This window comes from Sparus aurata, chromosome 22 (genome assembly GCF_900880675.1).
Source record: "Sparus aurata chromosome 22, fSpaAur1.1, whole genome shotgun sequence".
In the NCBI taxonomy this organism is placed as follows: Eukaryota; Metazoa; Chordata; class Actinopteri; order Spariformes; family Sparidae; genus Sparus; species Sparus aurata.
The window spans coordinates 20,834,149-20,858,405 of NC_044208.1; the positions used below are offsets into that span (position 1 = coordinate 20,834,149).

A 24,257-nucleotide genomic window follows, 5' to 3' on the forward strand; every position below is an offset into this window, starting at 1 on the left:
GACAACATTCTGATCACACCTGGTCTTCCTCATTGTGAAGTTTTTGGTTAGTATCTAATGAGGACCACTGGAATCAAACATCAAGTTCATGTATAATAAACCAGGAAGCAGTGTGAGGGTGCTTATTCCATGAAGTGTCAAGTGTTGACATATTAAGTTAAACTTCATGGTTAAATACACTACAAACTCTTTTGGATGATACTTCTTGACATAGAGATATTTAAAGAAATAATTTGCAGTGATTACATAAACCATGTGATTTTATTGTCACTGTACATTCAGTGCACTGTTAGATCTGACTCACTCCAAAAAAAAAAGAAAAAGAAAAAAGCATATATTTACACATGGATACATTAGGCATGAACACAACAAACAAAACACAAGAAAGAAATGCCACACAATAACTGTCCAGTGAAACCCAGCCAACATTTTCACATTTTTTTCCCCTTTTGTCTCACAAGGACCGTGAACGTCTGTGTGCATAGTCACCCTGTCCTTTTTTTAAAAAAAATCTGAGCGTTGGGTACGTTTATAATTAAAAATGAACCAAAGCTCCCTGTTAACTTGATTCATATATCACAAATTGCTAACGTATTGCTTTTGAGGGGAGTAAACCTCTCGGGTAAATCACATGTCTACGGTACATACACCTAGCAGGAGTCCTTTATACACCGCGGACCAGAACGGCCAGGGAGGTTCCTCCGTGTTTTATGTAAATCTCGTCATCTCAGAGTGCACGGAGATAAGATAAGTCCGCAAATGGAACAGCGAATAAGCAGCTTTCTCCTCCGAGGAATGTGCTCCCCAATTGCAGTAGGTTCATCTACATTTTTTTTTTTTTTTAATACCCAGTCAGTGATGTCACTTTATTTCTGTGCCACTGATTCCCAGGAGGGAGCCATGGCCCGTTTCCAAACCCTGTGTAATTTTCAAAATAAGAATTGAGGTATAGGGTTCTATGCTACTTCACTCTCGCTATACGTCCTGCTGTGGTGATAACCGAAAATCGATGAGCAGTGAGGGCCAGGAAGACACGGAAAAGAAGAAGAAGAAGAAAATATAGAATGCCCCACCTTAGACCCAACGTGACTCAATACAGTGATTTATATTATACAGCTGTTCAAGTGGGAGAAATTCATTCAACTTAAACAGGTGATCATAGTTATATCAACGCACAGCAGCTACGGTATAGTACGGTGAAATATGCACAATACATTTGCAGTGTACAGCACTGTACAGGATGTCCACGTTGTAAACAAAGCACAACTAAATGTCGGTCTGATGCTCCACAACACAAGGAACATAGGTGGCCATATTTGCCTTGCATAGCCCAGTGATCGCTCCATTATGAAACTATTACAGACACCCATGAAATCGCCTTTGTAAAGATTTAGACAAAAAAAAAAAAAAAACCCTCCCCAACCGACGCCAACCGAAATAAAACGTCTCTTGTCCCCAAGGTAGAGCCAAAGCAGAAATTTAATTGCTCCATTTCTATTGAGAATTTCAGCTTAGGAGACAATTAGAATTAATTGGATGCAGCGGAACCGTTTTAGAAGTCTGAAAGTAAATGAAGCATTTTTCTTTTATTTTTCTTATATTAATTTGAGAAGAAGGGGGAAGTTAGGAAACAATTATCCCGCTATCTAGTCTTCAAAGTGCACCGAGGAGGTGAAGTGAAAGAAGAGAGAGGAGAGAAGGTCAGGTGTTGTGTGGACGGCTCATGAGCACAACATGAGCTGATTGAAACACTCTCCTTAAGCTATCGCAAATCTGAAAAACGTCACATTTTTTAATAGCCAGACGTCACACTTTGTCCCATAATCGACAGAGATCGCGTTTGATCAATGCAGGTATTGACGGAATGAAAAAGATTAAATGTTTTCATCTTGTTCAGCTGCTATCGCCACTGTCGTAGAAGAATTTCTCAAAATTAATAGCTGAATTAGCAGAATAAAGATCAAATGATTAATAATGTAATGTCAGTAACATCCAGTTTTATCAGTGTCTGGCCACTCTACATGCTTTGGTTTTGCAACCGTACAGAGGTGAAACACCCCTCACTTTCAGGTGGAGATGGGTTTAGCTGGTTACACATTTAGAAGAGTGCATCATGGGAGTTGTATTCTCTACTGTACTGGGTTATAATTATCTATGCATTACATTAGAAGTGAATCAATAGCATCTGCTCCTGTGGGGATCTCTTCAAGTGTAGTAACTGGTCGCTTGGCGTTATGTTTTTCTTCTTGTTTGGGCAGAAGCTAATGGCACTTGACACTTTAAAGATGCTTTAAAGCGTTCGTAAGGGACAGCATCTGTCTCACTACAGTCCTAAGAGCAGCTCATTAACCTATTGTCGTATTATTTTGATCTTACGATAACATGTTGATAACGTCATCACATTAATCTGATTGCTTGCTTTGAATATTTTGGCAACTGGTTTACAATTGATAGATATTACGCTATAAAAGTCGACTATCACTTCTGGACTATACAGATTTATTAACTTAGTTTGTGCACCTCAGAGTGTCAGTGTTTGTAGAAACGTACATACAGTGCTAGTCTGAATTATCAGCACCTTGATAACAATGAGCAGGAAATAAACATAATGTCGGAGAGACATCTGTCGCTACTACGTTGCTAAATTTGAGTTCGGAAGGTAATTCAAGTTTGTCTCGGAAACACAAGTGTCATTATATTGTTGCACATTAATATTTAAACCTCTAGCAATCTGTTGCATCATTAAATCCAAGAGGTTTTTAAATGCAGTCATTTTAAGATTTAAACAATGAAGGAGAAAATCCAGGTGAATTTTGGCCTTGCTGGTAAAGTTGTTTCAGGAAGGCTAGGTACGGCAACACCACTTGGACAAAGTACATGCAGAACTGCAGTCAAACCAGAAATCTGTTCAGTTACATTATGATTAAGATTACATTTGCTAATGATTGTTTTCGGACAGTGGTGCACAGTTGCCTGTTGTAGCATAGCATATTTTAAAAAAATTTCGTATTGCTGTTATTGTGTGCTGTCCAAATATATTTACAAACTGTACTTTAATGACAGTTTCTTTTTATTTCCACGTCCATAAAGCACCTTTGAATTAAATGTCAAGAAGAATATGATATGCTACGACAACCATGCACCTCAGGCCCAAATTTTAATTAACAAATGTAAACAAAGTCATAAAGTAACTTAAAGGTTATGTATTTTGCTATATTAAGGGATCATTATTTTATTTTGGGTTACTGCTAGAATAGCTTTACATGCTCAGTCTACTCTGATCGGCCAGCTCAAACACACCTGATCCAGCACTGCTAATAACAAGAGAGCAGCTTTGCCAAATTCATTCTTACCTGCCAAACTAGCCACTAGGCATAAATTATACAAATGTGTGACATGGTGACTTAGTGATGTCACAAAGTCATGGAATTCAAGGTGGGAATACCAGCTAGGCGTTTAAGGAGCAGTGATTTTTTGGGAGAGAGGAGATTTAATTGGTGTGAACTTTTACCTTTTTAACTTTAAATAACCTACATAACAAACTGAAGGATGGGAAACAATTATAAAACATATTAGGTCTCCTTTAACAAAGTTCTGGTTTTACAACAGTTCAGTTTGCAGTTCGTCCAAGTGTTGACAACAGAGGCTCTCATGCTCTACTCAGATCAGTTAGTGAAAATGGTCGTAGCCAGTCGAGAAGACATGAGGTCTTTTTAAGATTTTCTCTCATTTGTGAATGGGGACATCAGAGTCAAAATGTCAAAGTTTGAATTATTTAACCCGTAGTTCACACTGCTAAAACAAAATACAGGATCATGTGTTTAATGTTTACAGTTTGGGTTTGCGATGCTAGCACACAGACTTTGGTATCACATATGAGCAAGAAACAAAAGAAGACTAATCTGACTAATCATTGAACAATATAGTGACACTTGTTGTTTGAGAATACAACCTAAACAAACGAGGGGTAAACACAAGAGAAAAGGCAAAATCTACACAACATAATGCAATCTAAAACAGCACCATCACAAACTACAGACTGAAAAATGACCAAAGAGTTGAATCAACACATATCTGAACATCATAAACTTCACAAAGGTAGAATTTATTGCAGGGCTATCAGGTTCGATTGCATTAGATTGCATAGGTGTTGCTGTTATTGTGTCTTTTACCTGTATTTAAATAAATAATAGTACAGTTTAGGTTAAAGTTTAGGTTAAAAGTTCTCAGTACAGAATATAGCTTATCATGTGTATTTTTTCACAGTATGCTTAGTTGCCAATACTCGTATATGACACTGAACACAGAGGGGAGTGAGGACGGGATTGTAGTCACTATGAGCGAAAAAACCACTGACTGACACTCAGATGCTACCAGACAGAGCTTGCAAGCACGATACCCATTATTGCCGCGTTATTCATAGATGCTTAGTGCAAACTCTTTTTGAACTTTGATCACTGGCCAGTCATTGTCCTTCCGAAAGCACCAAGTTGACTAAAACCGCTGAGTCAATGAAGCAACTACGAGGTAAATATATTACGAGGAAAATCGAGAATCTTACATACCCGTGGCGGGTAGCGCTTCCTTCGATGACGAATATAAGAATATGTCTAACAATTCACCCCCCCGCCCACCTGCCCAGTGCAATTTCACACAATATACAGTACACGTATTATATGTAGACCAGTTAGAGACTATTGCTTTCACAACTGAGCTTAGAAAATATGAAAGAAACACATAATGTGGCCACGTAGCCGTACAGTTCTTTAGGACATTTATATTAACACACTTCCATTTTTGAGATGAAAATAAGATAAGAAACAAATTCACAGAAGCTTCAGGTGATATAGAGCAACGGGTCTCTGGTTATAACAAGACCGCAGTTGCCTGATCTCTGTACACAACATCATTATATACATCATCATGATCCCATGTCAATCAGGTTGATATTCACCCTTTTTAAAACCGTCTCAAGTCCCTTTTTCTTTTACATTTATTACCATTTAAAAGTGTTAAAATGACTCAGTAGTCCACAAGCTTTATCCTTTCACCGTCAGTTGGCACACCACCTTTTATTATTTTTTTAATGGGCTGTCCCTCGCCTCCCATTGGGTGGTGCAGCTGTCCGTCAAACGTCTGGCCCGGGTGTCAAGCCTTGGCCTCCAGCATCTCGAGGAATAGTTTGTGCATGGGGACTTTGCCCTGCATTTTGATGCTGTAGAAGTGCTGCACGGCCTTGGTGGCGGTCTGACGGAGCAGAGGCAGGGTCATTAGCAGCTTGCCCGCCCGCCGAGGGTCCTCCGGATGCTGGGAGCCCTCAAAGTCCTGCAGGGCCTCATGGAGAGAATCCTGGAGCCTTTGGACCGCCTCGATATTCTCTATGTGCATGGAGTCTGCAGCAAAGAAGGGTGGTGGGGAAGGATGGAAGAAGGAAAGATCGTTAATATTTTAGAGGAACACATTATAGGTGCCCAGTGGAGTTTTCATGTTTACAAATGATAACAAAAAGCAGTGTCTGTCTTCAGTCTTACTCACCCAAATGCATTGTGGGTACACATGACAACAGTTTTGCTAAAAATATAATTATATATACATATAAATATAGGTCTGAGAAAGGTTTTGAGTGCATTTTGTTCTTCATAAAACATTGGCTAAACCTTTTTTTTGATAATTCAAATGGTGCATTGTGTACACTCATGTTTGCTAGCTAGCTGTCTTGCTCTTTCCTGCCTTTGCCTGTGCAGTGCTACCTCTGTTAGCACGTTATAGCTACTGACTGTCCATCAGCGTCACGCGTACCTAATATGCTCACAGGCATAGTTGACAAAGAGGCCCGTATGCAAACATGTTGCTCCATAGCACTACTAGTGGACAAATACTCTGCAGTGTACCTTTAAATTACACACGTATTAAATGAAAAGCATTTTCTATTGATCTGCAGCATGACAAATCTGGATCCACAGCAGCAACAACGACTTGGTTTTTGCAGCTTTGAATTCTGCAACCGCTCTTTGCAAACATGCAATTTTGAAGAGAGGTTTTTTCCTCTTGTTAGTGCTTAATGACACTCCTTAAATAAATGCCTATGCGTGGCCGGGACTCTAGGGACAGAGAGGGAGAGGTACTGTAGGTCTGTATAAATATATTGCGGGACAGGAAAAAGATTCATTTCTTTTGGTATCATGCGACCACATACATCCCCCCCCCTGCTAATGAATTCAGATGGCTGCATTACTAGGATATCGTTCAGCTGAATGATGGCGGCAGATGGCCTTCATTTCCATAAGAAAGAGCAGTTGGCCCCCTTATGTATAGGCTCTAAAATAAAACCAGTTGAGACTTATTAAAAACTGCTCTCTATGTGTAAGTCTACAAGTCGGGGGAGAAAAAAACAAAAAAACAGGCTTGTCCTCCAAAGGACACGCTGACAGAGAGCGTTTTAATGGACAAGCAGCAGTTTGCTTTAAGCCAATTTCACTGCACAGACCTACAGTGTCAGCTCTCATCTGTGGACGGATCATATCCACAATTCATTAACCGACAGATAAAACTGTGCAACACAAAATGTGGATTCAATTCTGTATTCTAATTGAATTGAAACCATTTCATCTCACTGGAATAAGACGGACTCGCCTCATCCTAAACACACTGTATTACTGGAGCTGAACCAAACGTGGCCGCTGATTGAAGCGTGCGAGCGAATTAGATCGGCTCGGCTGTGCGTCGCCAAAGTTGTGGAGCGGAGTGAGACCGTGTACAAACATGTAAATGAGGCAGAAAAAAAGGGAAAGTACAAGGCTAATTATGTTCCTAACTGACTGATTAAGTCTCTTTTACCAGTCGCCTTCTGTGTAAATTGCGTTTCTATCTTGGGAAATTAACTAGGCTATGTGGACCGCACATGTGTTCCAGCACTCTTCATTTGAAACCTTCATGTTAATACTGATCTGATCCTCGTTTGGCTGCGCGAGTGTGTGTGTGTGTCTTTGAAGAAAGAGAAGAAAGAGGAGGGGATAAAGAGAATATGTTTTCAAATGTGTGTCAGTGTGTGTAAACTGCACAGTGAGCCTTTTTTTCGTGTGTGTGTGTGTGTGTGTGTGTGTGTGTTGGAGGAGGTTAGGGGCGGAATGCAAAACTAACTTTGAAGAAACAATTTCCATGTAATCCGTCAGCAGCCTGGCGTCAATCCCGTCGATACTCCGCTAATTACAAAATCAATGGCCATGAATTTCCACAGCTGTCACACCCACAGGACCCCTGGAGCCCGAAGCTCCCCGAGACTGTGTTCAAACGAGCCGAGGCTGCCCTCTCGCCCTCGCTGAGCCCTCCTCTCAACCCCGGCCTTCCTCTCTCACACTTCTCCCTTACCTTTACACATCCCTGTCTTTCCATCACCCCTCCCCTCCTCGCTCCACTCTCCCATGGAGAGTTTGTCATCAGAAGACTAAAGCTCTGGGCTCAGCATTTTTCATTTTTCAGTCAGGCAGGAGAAAAGACTCCTAACAGGCATTGATTAGTGGGGGGACAGGCCCGGCCTCATGAAAAGCAAACTGTCGATACAGGCACAGCATCTTCACATTGGAACAAACGAGGCCCGTCGCTCCCCGACGCTCATTCCACTCCACTTAACACATTTTATTGACAGCCCCTGTTTTCCTAATGAAATGCTAAATATATCTCCCTCGGCTGTGGCGCGCTGGCAGCTACTGTTATGGAGATGGAGAGAATGAGAGCGCAATGTGACAGTCACACACACACACACGCACACACACACACACACACACACACACACGCACACAAATTAAAATATAGACACACACACACTTGCACACATTGTTTGAATTAAACAACCATGCCTCTGACCTTTTTGTCCCCTCTTATCAGGAATCCTTCATTGTAGAAGTGATCGGCTCACCAGATACAGACGAGCGTTTGACATTTTTTTTGTTTTATTTCTTTGTTTGTTTTAATTAAATGCCAACCTTTGAGATCCATGTACGATTGGACATAGAGATGTACCTTCTTGTTGAGGCACCTTTGAGTTTGTAAAGCAAAAAATATATACATATATACGTATATATGTATATACATATTGACTAGAACCTTTAGGTTTACATCATTTTTGTCTTTAAACCAAAAGTAACCTAATGTACACACTCACACTTTTACAGTAACTGTGATTCCATCTTATTGCCAGGCAAACTGTTTGAAATGTTGTAAAAACGAAAGACGTTTTGATGCAGATGAAGAAGAAGGAAAAGAAGAAGAAGAAGAAGAAGAAGAGGAAGATGAAGAAGAAGAAGGAGAAAAACCCAGAAAAGATAGCGCCAGTGGACACAACTTCCTCTCTTCTCTGTGAATGTAAATGGCTGATCAGTCATGACATGACTATGTCAGAACGAATTCATATTTCCATCCCCTCTGAAGCACATTAACTCTTAACTCTCTCTTTCACAAAAGCAAAAATTACCTCAAGCAAGTTCTTTGGGGATTTCTTTTGAGAAGGTTGTTAATTCCACATTTTGTGGCTAGTTTCAGCTTTTATTGATACTGTATTATGTGTCATAGAGTGAATGATATTCAAGACTCCATGAAAAATTCTACTCTTGATGTCTTTCCACATTTCCCCAAAATTCAGCCAAAAACAATTGGTGTATTGTCACTGGAATTTAAAATAAAGCACTGTATGCTTTAAACACCCAGTGGGATTGAAGAGGTAAACCGTACCTGAGTTGGCGAGGGCGATGGCTTTGAGCGAGACAAACTCCTCCTTCTCCATGCGCAGCTTCTTGTAGCGCCGCACCAGCGGCAGGATGGCGACGTGCAGATCCAGCAGGCCTGAGATCCTCGCCTGCTCCTCATCCACCACGTAGTCCTCCGCGTACACAATCTCGTCCTCACAGGGCAGCGAGCGAAACACGATGCTCAGCACCAGTATCTCCATCCAGGCACTCTGCAGTAAACTCATCTGGTCTGCCAGCGAGAGAGTGGAAAAACCTGCAGAATTAAAATGTAAATGTTGGTTTTTGGGGATTTTCTTTCAAGGTACTGCTCGGCACACACACACTTCATAACCACATGACAAGTCATGAGACCGACCCATTAACCTCACTGCTCTGTAATTGGCCGTCTCAAGTATATCCGTATGTTTTATGGGCTGTGTACTGTATATAACGCTGCATAATCCCCAGAGAAGTCCAACATGAAACACAGGCCGATGGCTGTATGCGGTGGCTTAAGGGAAGAATATAAATCAGTCAAGGGTAGAGGCCTTTGAAACATGAGCCGGGGCTGCTTCAACCATCAACCGTCGACAGTCAGTCCTTCTGCAGCCAAGTACATGAGCGCATGAGAGACCGATTAGTGAGGACAAATCCACTCGTAAACCTAACCAGCTCTTGTCATGGTGAAGAAGAAAGAATACAAAATGAATTATTTTTTATTACAAATGAATTCTGGATTTTCAGTTTTTCATCAAACTTAAATAAGTCGGAAAAACTCAGCACCGAGTTATAGTGGACTTCATTCCTCAAACATTTCTTCATCAGATTATTTACTTCATCTGAAGTTAGTCAATCAATCATGTACATTTCCGAGAGGCAATCTTGCATTTATAATTAGGAAAATTAAGCCTGAGTGTATTGGACAAGTGCATCAGTGGAAGAGTTTGCTCAGTGACCTTGGAAAACATATTTGTTGTAATGTTATGCACATTTTTTTATTTGTGATAATTCACTTTTCTTTTATAGCCACTTGACGACATTACAGAAGTACAAAGGTATCGTCAAGATATATTTAAAGGTGCAGTATGTAAGTATTAGCTAATGGTTGAATTCATACTAACAATAGCTAGTTAGCTCAGTTAGCTTTGCAGCTATTGGCCCAGACAAGGAGCTCGGGGCACCAGGGGAATGTTCGTACTTCACGTATTTTGCGACTAAAATAGTCAAATAACTGTAGTGTAGTAAAAGTAGGATAAATAAAAGTGCATCAGTCATACTTAAATGTGGTACTTAACCATATATGCACTTAATTTCTGTGCATAAATAATATGGACCTATTTAAAGGTACGATCCACTACAGGTGACATAATGGTTCAATGATGGGAAAGATCTTCAGTCCAGGACGAAACAAAAACACACATTAATTACACCTGATAAACACCTTCCTGATTACTTTGTGTCTCGCTCAACCTTATGTACTCGAGTTAACAATTCATCCAGGACGTGGAGGTCGTCCCATCAACTCTCGTGTCTAACATTTACACACACACACACGCACACACACACCACATCAAACAGACGGACATCTGAAAAGACCTCGAGCGCCACAATACCTCTCAGCTCTCTATAGTGAATGGGAAGGTGATTGGGAGTATTGACCCGGGCCTTGAACCCACCACTCTGCTTACTTAAATCTGAGGTTGTATGGACGGGGAATGGGGCAGGTTGACTTAAAAGGGGTCCTCCTGATGGTTCTTATCAAGCAAATAGAGAAACGACGGAGAGAGAGAGAGAGAATGAGGGAGAGAGAAAAGAGTGCTGGGGGTGTCATTGATTAGTAGATTGTAATCAGTCCACCAAATGCGAAAGGGGGATCGATCCAAGCCTCAGATCTGACAAACAGACAGCTGATGGAGGACATCCGGTACACGTTTAGTGGGGGGGATGGAGGGGCTGCGGGATCACTGAATGTAGATACTCGAGGCTGCGTAAAGAACTCGTGAATTTACTCTCCAACCCTTAAAGACTCGTTAAAAGACAATTAATGGCTTCAATCCTGTGAGGTGTATTTAGAATAACAAGGGACGATCGATGTCTGTACTTCTCACATGTAACATGCCCAGGAAAAGCCAAAATACGTTGAGTAAATCCTACTATAAATAAATCAGTTTCATAGTACTTTTCATGCTTTGGGCACCATTTCTTTTGTTACACGCTCAATTTTCTGTTTTCAATACACCTTTTCTCTACTCAAGATCCGTCACCCGTCTCCTCATTTACTTTATCATCTTTTTTTTTTTCCCCAGCATGTTTTTTTACCTTCCACTCAATTTACTCAAGCGCTGGAGTGACTTCCTGGCTCCCCACGGGTCGCCCGGAGCTTCAGGTGAGTCGCCCGGAGGTGCCTGAGTTAAGTTTCGCTGTGGAGGGTGATTCCCCCTGATGAAATATCAATCTGTCACTCTAGTGATTTACTGCCGTTTGACCAAACATGACACAATATTGAGCAAACTTGGGAATGTGTTTGTCTGTGTCTCTGCAGTGTTCTCCCCTTGTGATGACATAAAGGCATGAACGGAGAGAGGGGATAGCACAGTCTTTCACTGCGCTATAAAAAAATTAATTATAATATACTGTTCAGCCCTGTGAAGGCTGGATGAGAAATCTAGTAAAAGAGTTTAAAGTTTATAGGCTGTGAGGCAAACTGCGTAATAGATAGAAAGGTTGTAATGCCTTCATGTTATATCTTTAAAAGTCGATAGTAGATACTGAAAAAAAGGCAGATACAGCCCTCTGCCTTTTTTGACAAAGTAACAGCTTTCTATCTTTCTACTATACTCCCTACTGTGAACATGTATGTCTAATAAAATAAAATATATTTCACAGTGCATAAAACAAACAACGTTCAATACATTTAAATGTGATTTACAGCTGAATTAAACACATACAGTTGTGTGAATTCTCTAGAGTCAGAACTTGAGATGATAGAGGCTGCTATGCTATGCTAGGCTAGTTACCTTTTATCCAAACTAGTTTACCTGTTTTTTCTCCATCATGACAGAATTTAGCTACCGTCTTATGCGCTATGTTCGCTAACATACTAATGGTTTGTAATTGATCGTTTTAAATGAAAAAGAAAGAAAAGTAATAGAAAATGCAATTAGCTTCAAAGCTAGCCGTTGCTGCCTCATCGGCTAGCATATAGCAACCTAGTGTTAGCTGTGTTACAGATGAACTCAATGTGTTTATGCTGTTTTTATTGTTAGAGGTGAGATAAAAATGCTGCTTTGCTTTAAAGTTTTAGTACTGGGCACCTCGGGAAGAAAGGTTTGGACAGCCCTGTTCTAGAGATTTTATGTACTGTGCTTTTGGTTTTAGCCTCCATAAAGAATGTATTTTAATGGGTTGGTGTGTTTTTTTTCCAGTTAATAAAAGTTTTTTTCCTTAAAAATTGCCTTCATACAGACGTAATTCTCTGCAGGATACACAAGGAAAAAAAGTTGTTGCTGAATGTATTAGTGGAAAGTTTACTGACACGGTATGACAACTAAAGCATGATAAACATCTTTTAAAGAACTTTTTAGTATCATCTTTATAATGAGTCATTCATAGCCACTGGGTACAGTACGGTAAAGATACTGGTCTTGGTTAAATATGTGCAGCATGAGTCACGTATACTAACATTTAACTGACGGCACAATCTTTCCTTTAACAAAAGTGTTTTTGTTGCTGAAACCAAATCACATGTGGGAGTCAAGATACAATCACTGGGCTCCAGTGTTGGAGTCCATCTTCCACCTTTGTAACACATGATTGGAGAATAGTGAATTTGAAACTAAATCCTCCTCACTAAGACTGTAAATCTACATGTAGACTGTACATCTACATGTAACACCCCCTGATGTTGGCAGCCAAGCTGAACGACTGTAGGCTACCATTTGATTTATAACACACCGTGGGACCTTTGTGATTGTTTTTCAGAAAAGCAAAGCTCTCTGGCTGTGCAACAGTACAGTACAGGTACAGATCAGATAAGTAATTGAATCCCTATTCAGTGCAAGGAAGAGACTGAGTGGTTGGCAGTGAAGCTTGAAGCTGTCATTGAGAGCTAGGTCTAAAACAGACAGCAGTTCACTCTCTATTCATTTAGTATCATTACAGGCCTCCTAAGAGCCCTAATGGGCCTAATAAAAAGACAGAGGTAATAATGAGACTAGAGGGCCCTATATGAGCAGGAGCAGCAGGAGGGGGGGGAGAGCCAGGGGAGCGAGAGAACAAGGAAGCCAGAGAGTGTGTGTGAAAGATATGATGGTTGAGAAAAAGAGAGGTTTTGTGTGTGTGTGTGTGTGTGTGTGTGTGTGTGTGTGTGTGTGTGTGTGTGTGTGTGGGAGAGAAGAGAGGAAAGGGGAAGAAAACTGAGTTAAATACCAGAGGGCGCTGAACGCTGTTGCCTGGAATATAAATCAACACATGTTGTGTGCACTTACATGTCTGAGATGGTGCGTGTGTGTTAACAGCTGCACAAATTAGTGGCCACCTCTGACCTCCTGACACCAGCGGCACGATTCTGTTTCCATTTTTCGTGACAGTGTGTGTAACATCCAATCAGTGGCCGCCTGCAGTGATGAGTTACAGTCATCCTCGCTACAAACACACAGGAAGAGCCACGTCTCCAACTGTCGTGTTCTTGAAGACAAAACGTGTTTTATTTTTAAAGCCTCGGATATATATTTAGTATAAATGTCTGCTAAAGAAAAGACAAACTTGCCTATTAACTAGTCCAGCTGTACACCACAAATATTAAAGCCTTCAAACAGAAGAATCTATTCAACGTTACATGTTTCCTCGGTCTCCACATGTGCATGTTGAAGGACTTTTACATTAATGGAGCGATCTGCAGTAATGACTCTTATTACCTCATCGTTAAGGCCATTTGCTCAGTGGGCTATGAGTGTAATGGAGGGAGTGGACTGTTAAACTGTAGGGACCCCTTTTGTCTTAATCGTTACTCGGTGACACCCTGACCCAGTGGCCCCGGGTAAAATGTCCCCAGAGTGTCACATGCCCCTTTAATAACTCTGTCAGGTCTGGATTTAGATCTTTGTAGCACATAAGATCAATAGTTAGACATGGAGAATGTAGCAGAGACTGAGGTGTAAATGTCTTGAATTGGTTGCTGCAGCCCTGCAGCTATCATTAAAATGAATAATTTGATTGCAGGTACCCTGTTTGGCCTCTTTTTCAAAACAGCAGGTGAGTGAAGATCCTATCGTCCCCGTTAAAGCATTTTCCCTACGCAGCACCTTCACCTCGTGCCGATATTCAAACAAAGCCAAGACTCCTAATCAGACCACACAGCTAAATTCTGCTTTGAAAGTCAATCCTCTGTCGTTTCGAGGGCAGCTTTGATGTCAACACACCTTCACTACCACAAACTGCATGCTTTTTATCCATCTAGATAGTTTCTTTGCAGAAATCATGAGCCTGTTACTCAAGATAATCTACAGACCTTGTCATGAGCGGTTTCTTGTAACCTAATTTTTTCGAGGCTAACTAACTAAGCGAGCTAACATTAAGGCTCAGCTGAGGAGGACGACATCAGTGTTTACATCCAATGATGTCATCAGCACAAGGTTAAAAGCTGACTTTACTTTAAAAAAGTCAGGAAACTGATAATCTCAGAGAAACCACTATTATCGTTATAGGATCCAAAACGTTTTAACACGTTTGAGAAATGAGTCTACTTGACTTATCTACTTTTACATCATTTTGAGGTAATCAGTTTGTGTGTACGATTTGTGTGCCATTTCATTCCATTATATTCTACACCCCATATCTCCAAAACTGAGCAACTCACACCTTAACAATCCAGATGGATAAATAGCATCACAGGAATCTGCTGACGAATCAGTGACTCGGATGAACTCCAGCAGCTGGTTGGTGTTGTGCCAGCTCGGAAATGAGTGAATAAATCCACAGGTAAGGAAAAAAAAAAGCTGTGTTTCTAGTTGTGAAGGAGAAATTAATTTACAATACACCGTTGAATTTTAGTTGATTGTATTAAATCTCTATTAGGGATTTGTTCCTTTTCTTTGTTTTATGTGATTGCACGATAAATGTATATGTGCTGCTCGTCGGACAAAACAAGACATTTAAAGACGTTGTCTTGTGCTCAGAGAAATTGTGATCGTCATTTAATTGATCAATTGACAAAATAACTAGCAGTTAATTGATTGTTGCAGCGCTACATTGCAATAAAAAGAAATGTTGAATTACGCTGAATTGGCCATTTGTGAAGTAGTATGTACAAAATTTGCACAACACTTGATTGGATCACTGAGGTGTAGCTCCTGTGAGTCCAGCCTGCGCTGCCTTTAAACACACCTGTGTCTGTTTCAACTGATAGAGACGAAAAAGAACAAGAAGATCTGAGAACATTTGCATAACAAGTCTTATTTAAGAATTCGTCAACAAGGCCTGGGGAGGGGGATCCATCAGTATTTGCCTAAATAAATCAATTTCACAATAGGCCCTGTGTAGTATCCTTAAGTAAGTAAGAGGATTGCTTTCTTTAAGTCTCGGATTGAAATGGAATACATTGACATAGGGGCGGATCCTTCCCCCCTCCCCCCCAGACTCTCCTACCCTACCCAGTCAAATCAAAGGTTTCAGCTGCTCTTTATTGATTAGATTTTAGAATATGGGACTAGCTTCTCCCTTAGGTGCAGATGAGTAGCAGATGTTAATTATCCTGTGTGTGCATGAATGTGTGTGTGCGTGTGTGTGTGTGTGTGTCGGGGGTGGTGTTTATGTGCGTGCAACAGTCAGTGAACTACTTCAGTAATCTCATACTGTATTCGTTTCAGAAAATTAAAGTAGCAGTAAATGAATCCAGCTATTAAAACTCAGAAATTACTACATTACATATGTATATTTCTTTGCAATTTATGAACCAAAACAACTGGTCAGATAATCCTCTTTATATGAAGTTGTTAAAATGCCAAATTAAGAAATTAATAGGTTCTGAAAACCATCTCCGAAGCAACACAGTCGTTAATTAGCAGTCCTGTCTCTCTACCTGGGATATGTTTTGCCCAGCCGATGATGACAACGAGTTCGCGGTCGGCCAAGTCGCACAGCGTGGTCAGGGCCTTGATGTCTCCGTCAGGCATGGTGGGGTCAGGCATGGCATAGATCTTCTCTGGCTCCACCACCAACAGATGGGAAACGATCTTCGTCACTGGAAGGAGGGACGGACGGACGTGGAGATGGAGAGAGAGAAATGCAATGTGAGTTAATTTTAAGGTGACAGCATATACAGATGTTTAGTTAAAGGAAATAACAAAAACGTAGGCTGGATCGTGCCTAAATCATGACAAATAGATGAATAAATAATATAATTTAAAAGATTTTTCCCCTCATGAGAGTAAAATCGATTTACTTTACACAGCTGCAACATTGTGCACATATTCCTCAGCGACATATTTTGTAAAATGACTTTTTAAAATTCAGCCTTTCTGTAACTCAGAAATCCATCTGTGGGACTCACATGGCTTTTTGGCAGGAGGGGGGATGGTGAGGCCGAGGTAGGCGCTGTTCTCTGCGTCCAACCTCCGTTTGTACTTCTGTCTCCCCCCTCTCACCCGGTCCAGACGCACACCTGCAAAAAATAAAATCATACATTTATTAACGGCACCTAAACCGAGGGAAAGATGTGGATTATTTGGAAAAATAGAATAAAATAGAATGAATCTGAGGAAAAGAGTCCTCATATAATCTTGCACATATTCAGTGACACTGGGTATTAAACTGATATGATACTGTGTATTTGCATAATGTAGATTGTTGCTTTTATTGTTTCTTATATTCTTGTATTTTTAAAAATACTTTTATCGTATACCTTGTGTTTTGTTTTAAGAAGTTTGCTAATATATTTAGATTTAGACTAAATGAGACATGGACAGTTTTATGCCATCAAATGTTCTAATATAGCTACAACTAACTCTAATAATAAAAGCCTCTTTATAAAGATATATATATATATATATATATATATATCAGTATCATACAACGTTTTCTCCAAACATGTTTTTTTTGCTGGTACAGTGTATTCCTATCTAATATATCAAGCAAATTGAGATATCGTTGTAATTTACCTCTGTATCAGTCATTATAAAAGGCATATATCGTAACTAGGGCTGCTGAGTTTCCTTTTCATTTTGACCTTTTAACCGAAAGAGCGTCTGTTCAATACCGCCTTGCTTCAGATGTAAGAGAGTAAGTATCTAGTTAGTATACAAACGGACATATCTGGGATTATCTTGAAAGCCGTCTCAGAGGACATGGGCCGCGTCGGACGCACCTTATGTGCTGGATTTACACCCTCGTATTAAAAGTTGTTTGAGCGCCGAGGCAGAGCAAACAGATTTTACATGGTCAAGTGGAATTGAGTCGTGTGAGATTTCCCAGTGACTCATATAAATTCCTTTGATTCCCCTGGAAACAAAAGAATCCGATTAGGATGGTCTTTCAATTTCCTGACACCGACTATCCACTAACCTAATTACCCACCGTGCCCAGAGGGAGCTCATTCTTCCCAGCAAACACAGTGAGATCATTTTATGCCTGGCAGATTGAAGCTAAATCGAGAGCCCCTCTCCGAACACAGCTTTCCATTTGTACGCCTTAAAGTAATCAATAAGCCTCGCAAATAGACTTCTTGCTCTTTGAACACATGTGGATGCGGTTTTAATTAGTCAGTTAAGGCAGCTAGGAGCTGGGTTTTTGCGATAGATGGAGCTTTAGTAGTTGTTCGTACCATTACTCTTGGTTAAGGTAAATTTAAAATTATAAATTGTGCTTCGGGGAAACTGTGTGCATGTACTCCAGATATTAAATCAATCCAATCGCTTCTCTCTATCTAATGACACACATAGGCCAAATACAGGGAGATGCAGTTCGTAAAGGCTTTCACAACAATGAGCGTATGTGCTGCAGGAACATATTAAGCAGGTGCATACACTAAATTCACTGTAACCTATAAAACTTGTCAGACTGCAAATTGTTGCTGCTGATGTCCCTGACATCTACCAACAAATCCTCACACACACGCACACACACTGGTTTCCCCTGCTGCAGGGTCATGTGGCTGCAGCAAGCGACAAGTGACCAAACAGCCGGAGTTAGAATTCCAAGATCCGCGGGGGCTGTTTGAACTGGAACATCCAACTGGCCCATAATTAATAGACGCTGACAAGAATTAAGAGCTCAGCGCTAACCAGTTTCAGTTTACAGCTTAGCGGCGCTGCAAACAGCCCGAGACCCCGAAGTAGGGAGTGCAGAGAGGAGAGGAAGAAAAAGAAGAGGGTTGGGAGGGGAGTAAGACAGAACATGCTGCTGATTTTTTTTTTTTGGGTGAATGTATCAGTTTTCTGCAAGATCTCTGTTTCGCCCTGTCGCTCTTTCGCTCCCTTTCAGCATCGGGTGTACATCTCCTCCCTGACAGCCCTGCCTGTCCCGGCCAGCGCCTGATCCGACCAGTGCGGGATTATCTCCTCCCCATGTGATACGGCTACAGTACCGAGAATCTGACCACAACAAGACAGCTGGATGAGGCCCCTTGTGGAGGGGAGGGGAGGGGAAGAGAGGGGTGGTGGTGGCGGTGGTGGTTCGTGTCATCGTCAGCACCACATTCCACACCTCGGGCCCAAAACCACAGCGGCCTCCGTGCTTCAAGACAATCGGGTTCAAGCTTGTGTCTCTGGTAGTGAGAGTGACGCGGGGGTCGGGCGGCTGCACGGATCATCTTAAAAGCATTCAGATCCATTTTTTTTTACGGGTGCTGGCCGTTCGTAATGCGTGGCAGGCAGAATATGGATGCAGGGGGTAAAAGAGGGTGGGGAATGGGTGGTGGTAGTAATGTGCGTGCTGAATGTTCTCGGTAAGATCACACAGCACAGTACCGTACGCTCATAACTATGAGAGAAGCGGCCTGAGACACAAAGATACTGGCTGACAGTTCATTCTTGAGTGTGTGTGTGTGTGTGTGTGGCTGTGTGTGTGGCTGTGTGTGTACATATGTATGGAAAGACGATGAGGCATGTTTGTATAGGAGCAATCTTTACGGCCACCTGACCCCGGCTTCCCTTTCACATTCAATATCTTTATTGACTCGTGCAACCTTAAAGCACATTCCTGATTGAAGCGGCGGTGGTTTCCCCTTTATGTGGCTGCCGCTGTGTGTGCATTGTGTCGTGTGGATTTATTTTTTTTCTTTTATGCATTTTTCCATTTATTCTTTTATTTGGATCGCTGTTCATTTTAACAAAGTAATTGCAAATCCTCTTTTTTATGTCCATATAAAAGAAAACAATTTAAAAATTATACAGGCATGGTTTGTAGCGATGGATTGTAGGTATAATCAAGTCCCACAAACACAAACACAATGTTGTGATAAATTAGCATTTGTCATATTTCATTTATTTCTTTAAAAAAAAGGACCGACAAGTTTTCTTGTTCATACAGCTAGGAACCAAATTCTGGTGGGGATATCACAAAACTTGTATCTATTTATCTTTAGGTTGGCCTAAAAGGAGGAAAAACTACAAATATTGGTACAAAAGATGCTGCAATAATCCAATAAAATACAAACCATAGATTATTTTTTGTTTGAATTATAGCATGTATCTCACACTAATGTTAAAACCCTCTGATTCTCAGCTTAAGTACAGACAACCTGACTCCCGTGTCTTCAGTGGATACGAGCCTGCACACAGTGTTAATGAAACTAGAAAACACAAATTAAAGGTGCACTACGTAGTTTTTAGGGAATACATTTAAACCAGAAGAGAAAGAGCTTCATTGACTGACTTTTTTTATGCCTAAAGAAACAAACTGATCTTAAAGGACAACACAGTTTCATACTGTTTTACTTTGTTTATATGTGGTGGACCCTGCCACCTTTCTAGCTTCAGACACTGTTCTGGGGATGTTATTTTCCTCTGAGAGGAGCTTGTTTGTTCAGTTATAGAAAAGATAAATATTTCTGGGTTTGTATTATTACTTCATTAATACTGTAAATATTATCCTTTCCAAAAACTACATAGTGCCCCTTCAAGTGGAAAGAAGAATATTTTCTAAATTGGGCTTAAAGAATAAAAACAGTCCAGAATAAAAAAAAGTAAGAATAAAAAATAAATTAAATAAAAATAACAAAAAAAATCCCAAGCCAAATACATTTATTCATTCTATGCAGTCAAACCTATAGGGAACAGATTTAATCACACATGTGCATCGAGATTGTGTGTGACCACATGAACATGTGCGTGTGTGTGCGTGTATCTCACGCAACTATTTTCAGCCCCCTCACCTGTCAGAGGCGCTTCTTTCTAGAGAATGTGTCAGAATTGGCTGGCCGGCTAACGCTGCCAAAGGGAGATTAGGAGCTCCCTATTTTAGCTGGGAAAAATCAGAGGGATGCGGCGCGCGCCCCCCCTCCTACACGCTCGCTCACCCTTTACAAGGCGCAGGGACCTTGCCCTTCCAGAGCTACTTCTGAGGGCCGAGTCTGCAAAAGAGCTAAAGAACTAAAGGCATCGGACAGCTTGTGTTTGATTGTGCAGAATCTGGGTGGGCTGCATAGAGAGAGAGGGAGAGACAGAGGGAGGGTGGAGGAAGGAGGAGGAGGGGGGCTGTTTCAGGATGGCGTCCCACCTGCTCTAACCCCCGACGGGCTGACAAGACAAAACTGGAGTTGTTCTCCCATAACTGCGCACACTGGCGTCGCTCTCTTTATCATGTTTTACACTTTTCATAAATCTGAGCCGGCGTGTCCACAAGGGGTATTACTGTGAATTACTGAGCCACACTGACCACAAATGCGCCTGTAATCGAAAACATCTGCACGGCTGGAGATGCCCGGGTCGATTCAGGATCCCCGGTGTATTGGTGCAGCAGACGTTAGGATTGCGGGGTTCACACAGATTGTTGGAGCGACGGAAAGAGACAAAGACATACAGTAGAGGGAGACGGTGCCAGCCGCGGGGAACATGTTCCTCAAGGTCCGATTCCATGTCACTTGTCAGGGGGGTGATATACATTTGGCATGTGTGTACATGAATGCGTGTGTTGTGTGTGTATCGGAGGGTTGCAAAGAGGTCAGCGCTTCGCTAAATCCCCGTCTTCAGAGGAACACGTGTTAGCCTCCGTGTCTGATCTATCACCTGCCAGACAGTGAGGACAGGCCAGCGCAGAGCCTCTGGGTGGGCGCTGACTCTCAGCTGCAGTCTGCCAGCTATATCTGACACCCCAAAACGCAAACAAGGCCCCATACATGTGCCGTTAGATAGACAAGTTTGCGCTACAAGTACAAATGAAGAGGCGAAGGGGTCAGAGGGCATTCTGTCCTTACACTTTTAGAGTTCTCAGTGCATTTAGAAACTTGCATTTAACATGAAGCCCGTGTGTTAGATATCAAAATATGCAGAAAAATCACAGCTCTCTGTAAATGTGCATGAAGGTTATTTTGCCAGACTTTGAGTCTCATTGTTAAAAATTCTCATAATTAAAGTAAATATGAGTTTACTCACGTGGGCAGAATTGTTTTTGGGCTTTACAAAAGTCTCGAGTTCATGAAAGCAGTGAAGTATTTGAATAAAATAGTGGATAAATATAAAATAAATGTCTAAAATATGCCAGCCAAACTGTATCTGCCTTTAGACACATGCTGCTTAAATGCACCAGCTAATAGCACCCATACAGTACAGACTTTTGCTTTATTTTGATGATGTAATCTTAGTGTATGGATTGGTTTCTGATCCAAGCCTATTGATTGGAAAGGGACCTGACAGTCTGTGATATTGGATATGGCTTTACTAATCTTTTGTGTATGTGGCTGGAGGAAAATAAGGCTGTAACGTTACCCCGGTAGCCACGTTCGCTCAGGAAAGACTGCTGATCCCTATCTGTGGTCGGCCGAGGGCGAGACAGCGGTGTAGGTTGCCAAAATAGTCTGGCAGCTTGTGTTCATCCACCACATTACAGCGGAGTCAGAAAATCCCCACAAGCAAAGAATACACCGCAGAAACACTGAGCGAACACTAAAACCAGCAAGCATCAACTTCAGAGGAGCAAAAGGCTGAAGTGTCCTTTATTGAAATTGTGAAACTGACAGAGATTCAGTGGGCAAACAGAGGTTGCGTGTTGCCGTTTCAACAGGACATGTTTTTATAAACATGCTAATTTGCCAACATGATGATGTGATTAGATGAACAAAGAACCAATGCTTATTTTGCCACAGCTATAAAACTACAAAATGCTCAAAATAAATCTTTCTTCTTGGGCTAAATATAACAAACCACAAAGTAAAAGAATGCTAATTTGGTCCAGAAAATTCCTGCATCATTTAACACCATACAGTAATGCTATGGGGATATTAGCACCGCTATTAGCTGCGGGCACTGACTCCTGGCAGTAGGCACTGACACCATACCTTCCGCGAGTTGTAATTACGTGAGAGTTTTTCCATTGGACCTGTGACCTTTTATCAGCCTCAGCTGGACATTTAAGGGGTCACTGGTTTCCTCAAACAGCCGCCTGCCTCTACCTTCCACCCAGCTCGTGCAGGCGCTCTGCTGTGGCACAGCAGTGAACGAAGCTTGTCATCAACACTATTTTTTTCCCATGAGCCTCTTAAATTTTCCTCTCAGACACAAGATATAAAATTAAAACTCTCGTCACAAAAACTGGTCGCACACACTCTAATATGAAGCATATGAGGATAAATTGCACAATGTTTATTTATCTTACAGACATATTTTGCTTCTCATGTGTCTCGTTGAACGAGTTTGGAATTGTGACTGAAGCCATCTTGTTTTTTTTTAGCCAGAAGTGCCCATCCTTGGACGAGAGGGTAGAGATACTGCGACTGGATTTGAATCAGAACCCAACATGCCGTGCTATCGCGAGGAAATCACATCCAAATGCAAACCCTGCTTTATCGTCTATTTTAATCCACAACAAGAACATCATGCTGCGTTAAAGAAGACCACACACTACGGAATGAGACTTTAAACTCATTCGGAAACTGACTACTGAGGGAATAAAACAAGTGAGATGTGGGCTCCATTCCTCATAAGCTTACATACAATCTGACTTCTTTTTGAAAACCAGTGGAGAGAGAAAGCAGGTTTAAGGCACTTTTTAAACTGGCTTCACTTTTCAAATCAGAAAGGTCTGTGCATGTTCAACAGCGAGAGAGAAAGAGTTATATCGACCTCCACTGGAGTCCAAACACACCTGAAGCAACTGAACAGGGTTTTGAGAACTGAAGTCAGCTGATTAGCGGCAGGTGTTACAGGGAGGAGGGGTCTCCCCTGCCCACCAATGGCGCTGGTCTATAACCGTAGCAGCTGGCACTTTATAATTCAGGATGGCATGCTTAGAGCGGAGCTTAGAGGGTCCTGGTGGAAATATTAAGACAATTTTAGAATGACTGATCACATAAGTTCTCCGCAGTGTGAGGCATTTCTTATGATACTGCCGCATGGTGACAAGAAAGGAGGAGAGGAGTTTGTACCTTGTTCGATTCATGAGGAAATAACTCTTAAATGTTAATATATTGGTCAATATGTGTATGCTAATATGGAATAGAAGACATCTGAATTTATATTACACTATGTGATTATTCCTTTTCCATGACCGGCCCTTGGCCACTTGTTATATGGTGATCTCATTACATGAAGTAGGGCAAGCCGCTGTCCCCCCACTGATTCTATGATCAAAGCCCCCCCAAGTCTGTAAGAGGCCGCGCCACGGCACTACGCCACCATTAAATGTCCCTTTTCCTTTTAATTGAATGCCATTACTTTCAGAGAATCACCTACTGTGCCACATGTCGCGGTGGCTGTGATGCTGCGTCTCAGGAGCGGCAGGCGGTGGAGGCTACGGCGTCAAATTCCCCCTCACACACACACGTAGACACACACACGCTGACCGTCCACATCATCGGCTTAGCTCGGCCCGCCACAGACAATACCCTGCCGTTTTTCCTCTAAGCATGCGCTAATAGTTTCATCTTTATTTCCGAAGCAACGTTGTTTTTTCTGGCCGAGAGTCAAAGCCCGGGTGTGAGATATTTGGGCCAGGATGAAGACATCAAGAGTGGGGTGCAAGTATAAATAGTGTTGCAATGGCAATACAATGGACGGCCCCTTGATTCTGCGATGAACAAACACAGCTACGTCAGTAAATAGTGGAGCTGTATTAGTGGAAGTGAACCAAGAGCCTGACATACAATCTTGTGTTACCAGCACAGATTGCAGTTAACTGCTGCCGGCTTCTATTATGAGACGCGTTTGGTGTTGGCAGAACACAACAAAACTGTGTGACCACGATTTTATTTTAGGATATTTATGACTGTTGTGTCTCTAAGTGGAGCCTATAAACAAATTCTTTAAACACTCCTTTTTATGTGCAGATATATATCAAACAATCAGTGCAAACTGCTGCGGGCTGAACTCCAGAACTTTAATTTGT

At 41.5% G+C, this 24,257-nt stretch overlaps 1 protein-coding gene across 2 annotated transcripts in view; it reads right to left on the reverse strand.

Annotated features, from left to right (window-relative positions):
• Positions 1-242: 242 nt before the first annotated feature.
• The window catches only part of LOC115573533 (steroid hormone receptor ERR2-like), a 43,128-nt gene continuing 19,113 nt past the window's right edge, over positions 243-24,257 (reverse strand). For both annotated transcript variants that reach the window (XM_030404339.1, XM_030404340.1), the window contains exons 4-7: positions 16,273-16,383; positions 15,802-15,963; positions 8,728-8,997; positions 243-5,393 (exon numbers count right to left, since the gene is read on the reverse strand). In XM_030404339.1, coding sequence (XP_030260199.1) covers positions 5,149-5,393; positions 8,728-8,997; positions 15,802-15,963; positions 16,273-16,383 — 788 coding nt within the window. In that variant the 3' untranslated portion in view covers positions 243-5,148. The remainder of the gene's footprint in view (positions 5,394-8,727; positions 8,998-15,801; positions 15,964-16,272; positions 16,384-24,257) is intronic.